The sequence below is a fragment of the Arabidopsis lyrata genome (assembly GCF_000004255.2).
Source record: "Arabidopsis lyrata subsp. lyrata unplaced genomic scaffold ARALYscaffold_1, whole genome shotgun sequence".
In the NCBI taxonomy this organism is placed as follows: Eukaryota; Viridiplantae; Streptophyta; class Magnoliopsida; order Brassicales; family Brassicaceae; genus Arabidopsis; species Arabidopsis lyrata.
This window is the reverse complement of record NW_003302555.1, coordinates 24,983,832-24,992,360: the sequence shown is the minus strand read 5'-3', so window position 1 is coordinate 24,992,360 and position 8,529 is coordinate 24,983,832. Positions and strand designations below refer to the sequence as shown.

At 29.5% G+C, this 8,529-nt stretch overlaps 1 protein-coding gene across 1 annotated transcript; it reads right to left on the bottom strand.

Annotated features, from left to right (window-relative positions):
- Positions 1–221: 221 nt before the first annotated feature.
- On the bottom strand, positions 222–2,640 carry LOC9330209 (probable indole-3-pyruvate monooxygenase YUCCA10). The gene is made up of 4 exons (XM_002891415.2): positions 1,900–2,640; positions 1,314–1,547; positions 772–897; positions 222–615 (listed from the first exon to the last, which is right to left on the bottom strand). The coding sequence occupies exons 1-4, from the start codon at positions 2,506–2,508 to the stop codon at positions 436–438; spliced, it is 1,149 nt and encodes a 382-aa protein (XP_002891461.1). The 5' UTR covers positions 2,509–2,640; the 3' UTR covers positions 222–435.
- Positions 2,641–8,529: the final 5,889 nt, after the last annotated feature.

The following is an 8,529-nucleotide window of genomic DNA, read 5'->3' as shown; positions in this document are numbered from 1 at the left end:
TTGAAGAAAACCATATAAAAGACAAAATAACATTAGACTACATAATCTCGGAAATTTACGACTGACTACAAACCCGTAGACTATCAATCATATTTTTAGAATCAACAACAACAACAACAAAAACAACAACAAATACTATACACAAAAAAATTCATCAGTTCATAAAAATTAAATATATAAAAAAAAACTTAACCCGCGGTGTACCGCGGGTCATATCCTAGTAAATGATAATATTTTTATATCATAAAATGGTGTATTACATATTCGTCAACAGACGAGACCCCAAAATGGCAAAGTACATGGATATTAGAGAGGTGACGCACTAGACTAGACATGAAAACATTATACATGGCTATTCTTACTTCTTAGTTTTTTTTCTATCTTTCATTTTCTTATCAAGTCTTAATATTTTGACGGTTAACGAAACAGCTTCAACTATTTTTTTATGGTAGCCAAGATAGATCTGATGTCGTCAGCGACGGACATAGCATCCTCCGCGGCTCCGGCGATTCCCTTTCTTGAAAATCCGGCACAGTAAAGATTCTTCTCTCCTTTCCAATGCTTTGGCATCGGTGTTTTGGGAAATCCATCCTTCTTCATCACGTATTCATAGTCCTGTATGATTTCACAAGAACAAATCATTGTCACATATATAGTAACAAGTTTTATACATAAGAGTATTTTCTAATCTCGTTAGGATTTCCGTTTCCCTTCATAAGATCAAATCTATATAACATATATCGTAGTCCAGGGTACTTATGTTATTAATACCTCTAACCAATTGCAAACAGAGCTTTTGTAACCAGTTGCAAACACAATCGCATCGAAGTCTTGTTCAAGTCCATTTTCGAACGTCAAGGTCTTGCCGTTGATGCTTCCAATCCCACCATTGATGACCTAACATTGTATTATTAGTTAGTTAATAATGTTTCCATTTAATCGAAGTTACCACTTATATTATTAAAACTAAGTAGTCAAGAAGCTTTAAACAATAAATTCTTATGAAATTATATCTTCATTAATTTGTGTGAATCAGTAGGATATAGGAAAAAAATTGAGGTCTGAAAACATCTAAAATCAAGGGTTATTTTGGAGTTGTACAGAAATTACAACGTAACCGTTATCCTCCTTTACACTTGTTTATACTTTAAAGTTTAACCTTTTCATATAAACCAAAATTTAAAAGACTGACACTGTTTGACCAAAAAAGAAAAATAGACTGACAGTTTTTATACATTAGTAAGAAACCAATAAAAATCTTTTAAAAAATAAAAGAAAGATGAAGATGAAATTGGATGGACAATGGAAGGTACCTGAATCTCGCCACCGCGAATCTTTTGGACAGTTCCAACATCAATGACAGGAGCTTTTCCGGTGGAGAGTTTGGTGGCAAAAGGACCTTGTTTTGGTCGGAAAAGTCCGTACTTGGAGAGATCTCCGTACAAAATTTTCGCCATAGTCGTCACCAATGTGTCCACCATCGTCACTGGAACATACTTCAGAAGTGACATCCCCAAGTGTATCACTTCTTTAGTCACCACGTGTCTCTGCACAGATTTGGAGAAAGAACATTATTGGATGTGTTATTTTCTACAAAAGAAACCCTAATGTATACACACATATTTAATGTTCTAATGCACCATCTACATATGGTTAAACACGAAATGATATAGAACTCAATAGACACATATCCGTATACAATTTGGTAATATATAATTGAACTAAAAAGCCAATAATGTTCAAAAATGAAGGATATGGGTAACAATTGATATTGTACAAGCCAAGCCATCATCAACCAACGGGAAAAAATAATCACACATGCAAGACAAGTGTGCATCTTAAACGTTCATGCAGACAAATTAAATAATTAAAAGAGACAAAACAACTTTAATCACTTACTGGAGTTCTAATGAGAACGGTCGTATTAGCTCCGAAGTTGCAAAGGTCAAAACAAATCTCCATACCGGAATTTCCACCTCCGACCACAAGAACATTTTTATCTTTAAAATCACGACCGGACTTGTACCCACTCGAGTGCAAAATCTCTCCGGGGAAAGTTTCAATCCCTTTCACCATCGGAATATTCCCATCTCCATTCTCCCCAGTCGCAACCACCAGAAACTCCGACAAATAGACCTCGGTTTCTCCGGTCACCGTGTTTTCCGCCTCGACCCTCCACTTGTTATTGGACTCATCGAACGTTGAGGACTTCACGGTACGGTTGTACCTAGGGTTGATGTCGAAACGGGAAACGTAAGCGTCAAGGTAGTTGACGAAAAGCTCTTTGGGCATAAAGGTTGGAACATCACGACCGTGTGGCATGAAAGGTAGCTGGCAAAATTCTTTGGCTAAGTGAAGTTTGAGACGATCGTAGGCTCGTTTCTTCCAAAGTGATGCATAGATGTCTTCTTTCTCGAGAATCACGTTTGGGATTGAGTGTTGGTTTAGACAAACGGATGTTGCTAAACCGGCCGGTCCAGCTCCCACAATCACCACTACTGTCTCCATATCTCGTATTTATTTTGATAGATTCTCTTTGGTGTGTTTAATTGTGATGTTCTTCATTTCGATTGTGATTTGGTATTTATATACTCATATCCGGAAATGGGGATGTGTATCAATGAGAAAATTTTAGTAATCTTGAAAATGGGAACACGTATTTAGATCACCAAAAACGATAAAGTATGGAATCTTCACATATTTTTACCATTTGTTAGCCGTTGGTAAATGGTATTTATGAGTGCTAGATTACTTTGCTATTTTGGAACTATTTAATTAAAGTGATGTACATCAAGAAGAATTGGGTTAGAATACAGATCAGCATAAAATTGAAACAAATTAGGTTAAAAAACGTAACCATATATAACGTCTCCTAGATTATGATCCGCGTGTCTTCTTCGAATGGTAAATTGGCACTTGGCAGAGACTACAGAGAGATGTATGGTCATATAATACTGTTTTTAAATATGAATTTTTATATATGGAAATAATAGATGAGTCATTTTGAATATATATTTGACTATGATAGATTAGTATTTGGTTATATGATAATACTATAATTGCTTAGATATTATTTGATGGTATAATTTATCAGATTATATATGACATGTGTCTAAAAATCTCAAAACATGTTATTATTTTCAGATATATATCAAATAATATAGAACTGAAACTACTAATTACAAATAATCTGGAACATTTTAATATTTTATAGAGTACATTATAAACACATCTATTTTTTTTTTGTGAATTATTTATTGTGTCACTATGCATTAAAAAAAATGTAGTGTCAAATTTGTTATGAATTTAGTGCAATATTAATTTTAAAAATGTGACAATATAAATGCATTACTAAATATTATTTTTTTAAATGTGACAATAATATTGTATTACTAAGTATACATTGTGAATTTGTGACTCTCTTTGTTTTTGATTTTTAAAAATTTTTTTTGCTAAAGAAACTATATTCTTTGTATCTGACAATATTTAAGACAACTATATTTTTGTTTGTAAAATTTTGAAAAAGGCAACGATTCCCTTTTAGGTTAAAATTCTCGTCTAAATATCCAAATGCAAATTTTATGGAAACGTTATATACGATCGTACATTCGACGATTTTAATTGTCGCATGAATGTTTTTGTCACATGAATCTTTTTGTCGCGTTAACCAAAAATATAGATAATATTATCAACAAACGCATTAATGTAAGAACGACAAAATAATAAAGACACTCTGAAATAACGAGAATGTGAAAATGTTTTCTGACATATTCTTTTGAAAAATTCGAAAAGGGCAAGGGTTCCCTTTTATGTTAAACTTTTTGTCTAAATATCCAAATGCGATTTTTACGGAAAGGTTACAAACGATCGTAGATTTAATCATTTTAATTGTCGCATGAATCTTTTTTGTCGTATAACCAAAAAAACTAAAAAGATATTATCAAAAAATGCGTTTATGTAAATACGACAATAAATTAAAGGCACATGAAATGGCAGTATATAAATATTTTCTAGGGAAAATTAGAAATAAAAGATGTTTTAATGGATAAATGTCCATATATACTTTTATATAAAGAGTTTGGTGAAATAGGTTTTTTAAAAATCAAAACCCAAATTTACCCTCATATTTACGAAAATATAATTAAAAAAATTTTAAAAAAATTATTTCCTATTTTATTTACATAATTCAGATACCCTCGTTCTTTCGCCAGATTGATCTGTCTTCACTAATTTGAGTATAACTCTTGAATGCACCGTTAGATTTCCTTCAAATCACTCGGAAAATCAAGCTAACATCTTCATCTAGCTTGTGTCAAAAATTCAGAAAGATCTAACGGTGTGAAGTATTTCATCTGAGACCAAACGTATGACACTTCTAAACGAAACTGCATCTCCAAAAGTGTGTTTATAACCCAAAACAGCTCGTTATCCTCCAAAGCAATCTAAAACCTGTAAAGACTCGATAAAAGACTAAAATACTCTAAAAACACACTTTGACTCTATAAAACATATGATGTAGGAAAGAAAACAAAGACTCAAAACCGATAAAAACACAACATATCAACTTCCCTCATCGATAAACAATAAACTAAATGAAAATTCCTACTTGGTAGGTTGAGATTATGGTTCTTACATTTCTTTTAAAATTATGTTAAATTGGTCTTGGAACTTATGATGTATATACTTAATTTAGTGATAAGTCAATCCGAACTCAAAGCAAAACCACGAACATAAGAGTAGTAGGGATTCCAATTATGAGAACAAAAATTCAAACATAGAGTACTAGGAAATTCAAATATGAAATAAAAAATGCGAAAATAATCATGAAATGAAAAAGAAGTTCAAAATCCATATAGTGGTAACTAGAAACGTTCAATGAGAGCAGTTGCAACATAATCCTGAAAAAGATAAAGAAAACAATTATCAAAACAAAATATAAAAGTAGGGAATCTATACTTAAGTTTTAAACTGGTAGTCAGATCACGATCGCAAACCTTATATTGCTACATCAAATGTTACTCGATTATGGCCTTCTTTACCACAACGACCGCACGTATGCTTTTTTGATAATTGTGACTCTTGTGATGCTTTTATCTTGTCTTCAGCTGATTTATATCTTCGTTTTCTTCGTCTACCAGGTTATCTTTTTGTTTCAGGTGGTAAAACTTTTGCAGATTCAACAACCTCTGGGACGCGCCATTCATCTTCAGGAACACCTATTGGATTAATAGTTTCCTCATATAATGATCTCCAAGTGGCAGTTGTATACACATCATCAGCATATGGGTATATACCAAATGACAAAACGTGGCACAAAACGGGGAAAAACAACGACAAATCTACCAAATTAGTCTAACCTTTCAACGTGGACTTAAAAGGAAGAGGTGAAAGAAGAAGACTTTGACGATTAGGGCTAAAAAACGATTTCACCCTCTAGATTTTCGTTTTTAATTTTTTTTTTTCATCTGAGAATATTAGAATATGTATTCTAACCATCTTCAGATCGTAATCTAAACAATAAAAAAGTAATATTTAATAAATATTCAGTTTCCTTTTTGAAAGATTTACTTTCTATATTTAGGAATTCTAAAACTTTTCAGAAATTGAAATCTATATTATATTAGAAAACGGATTCTAAAATAATTATACGTTTTCTAACGTTTTTAGAACATGTTATAAATCGTAGAATGGATTTTCTGACTAAAATTAGAACATGAAGAAAAACGTAGAATACATGTTCTAAGGATTTTTGGAAATTGTATTCCGGTCTTCTGAATTTGTTAGAACATGTACCTAATCTAAAAGTCGTAGAACATGTACAAAAATTTAGAATACAAACTCTGATTTTCGTAGAACATGTACAAAAGTTTAGAATATAAATTCTGATATTCGTAGAACGTTAGAAAATGTATTCTAATAATTTTAGACGAAACTTTATCCATAAAAAAATCAACTTTTTTTCAACTAAATCATCAATTTTTTTTTTCAAATCATCTATAATCTTGTATATCTACATGTTTTTTTGGTAAAATCATTCAAAAAAATACTTAAAATAGAGAGTAGGGGTATTTTAGTCCAAAGTGACATTCTAAAAAAAAAGTGTATATGGTCAAACTTTTTTTTAGAGCTCCTTTATTTCTAATTTTCCCTATTTTCTAATCATTAACACCATACCATCTCTATGGTTACACAAAATAAAATAAAACTACTATTTTCAAAATCAGATCACTTTAATTAATCTTAGTTCTCTGCACCGATTTGTATAATTTTAAATAGAAAATAAAGAAAACCCTAGCCGCTCTCAAAATTCTTGTTTTTTCGTCACCATCAAGGTATCTCTCCCTCCCGGCCGTGGTTGTAAGGAGCCTTATGACAAGAAATGGAAGGGGAGCCTCCCTTTCCGCTAGTGTCCTCTCAAACATATCCCTCTTATTTTGCTACTCATCTTTTTGGGTAAATATTTTCGGTTCTAGTTTTGAAAGCTAGCAAAAACACAACTACTCAGTTTAGGTAAGTGAAAGCTCTACATCTGTCAAAATCACTGAAGAGATTCTCGAGTACCTTAATCCTCTATGGAGGAACTTCACATAGGATGATTTCTCGAAACAAGTCTATAAAATATTTGATTTTAGAAAGCAAAGCTTCAAAAATCAGTATTCATGTAGCACAACTATGAAATTCAAAAACTATAATCCAATCACTTGCAACTCTTTAGCGACATGGATTATGGAACCTTGCAAAAATACCTATGGTAGTCAAAGTAGAACCCCAACATTTTACAAATCCCAACCAACCTTGAAGTCCATACCCTAAATTTCAAGAATATCCCAAAGATACTATTATGATACAATGGGTTTTAACGATTCTTCTATCAAATTGATAGGAACTCAAAATTTCTAAAATTTTGTTCTTCATTGCTCTTTCAAATTTTGTTTATATGGATCACAGTTCACTTGGAGGCTGGAGCAACAAACATGACAAGAGCTCACTAAACAAAAAAAAATTGTACATCGTTCGGAAATGTTAAGACTTCAAAGAAATGATGATAAACAAGTTTATCCACACATATCCTATAAAATCTACGTAAATTGAAATCCTCGCAACCAGATATGGGAATGCAAATTTCGTGTCAATCCCATCTATCAATTCTAAGCCACTAAAAAAATGTGAATAGATACACATTGATTGAAATCAAAATTTTGAATCAAACAAGCACAAGAAAAAACCTAGTGCATATATATAATATAGGGAGATTTTTATAAATATACCAAATTATATAAGAAATTTGAAAACTACACTAAGTGTTATAGTAATTTGAAAACTACTCTTTTTATATTAAAAATTTACCATAATACCCTTTCTATTAATTTAAGTACTATTTAAATTAATAAATTAAAAATAATATAAAAAATTTTAAATAACTAAAATTCGTTATTATTTATTAATAATAAAAATCAAAAACTTATTTTCAATTTTGGAGTAATCATATATTATTTAAAATTTTGAATAAATAAAAAAAAAATATTATTGTTTATAATATTAGAAAATTTGTAATTTACTTAAAATAAATAATTTCAAACTATATAACTTATAATAAATAAATAAAAAAATTCTTCTTATTTTTTGGTAAATTTATTCATTCTATGTTGATTTATTGATAAATTCGATTTTTTGAACTTTCGACTTATTTTCTACTTTTGTTGACTTAATTTTCTTTTTTGTTGACTTATTTTACAACACTCGACTTATATTTTGACTAGTTGATTTATAAAATAGTCGATTTTTTGAACTACTGACTTATGTATTTTGCTCATTGATTTATAATTTTTTTTGTCGACATGTTAATTCATGGTAGACTTAATTCATTCTATGTTGACTAATTAATAAGATCGATTTTTTGAACTATTGACTTATATTAAAATGTTATATTAATAATTATCAAGTCATATTAAGTGTTAATTTTATTCTCTATTGACTTATATTAAAACAGCTGACTTGTATTTTGGTTAATGGATTTTTTACATTGTCGATTCTTTTGAACTATTGATTTGTTTTTTTTTGAATAGAGATAATTATTTTTTGTTATAATATTTAAATTAATAATTTATTTTGGAATTAAATTTAAATTATATAATTTATATTCATAATAAATTTAAAATAAATATAGTGCATATATATATTATATATCTCAAAAATATTAACTATGAAAAAATCTAAAAAATATTTTTGAATTACATATAATTAAAATTCGTAGTTAATATTAAACCAATCATTATCCAAAATATTTACTACATCAACCCAAAATCTAGATTATTTTATTATATGATTAAAAGTCAAAATTTATATCATAATTATTAGTTTAGTTTCATCATTATCTATAATTTTCACAAAATAATAAAAAAAAAATTTGAGCATATAAATTTTTAATATGAACAGTTTAATTTTGAATTTTAAATATTTGTAAAAACTAACTAATCAAATTATTTGATTTTCATTTTCAGTATTCTTAGTTATTAATTAAGGACAAAA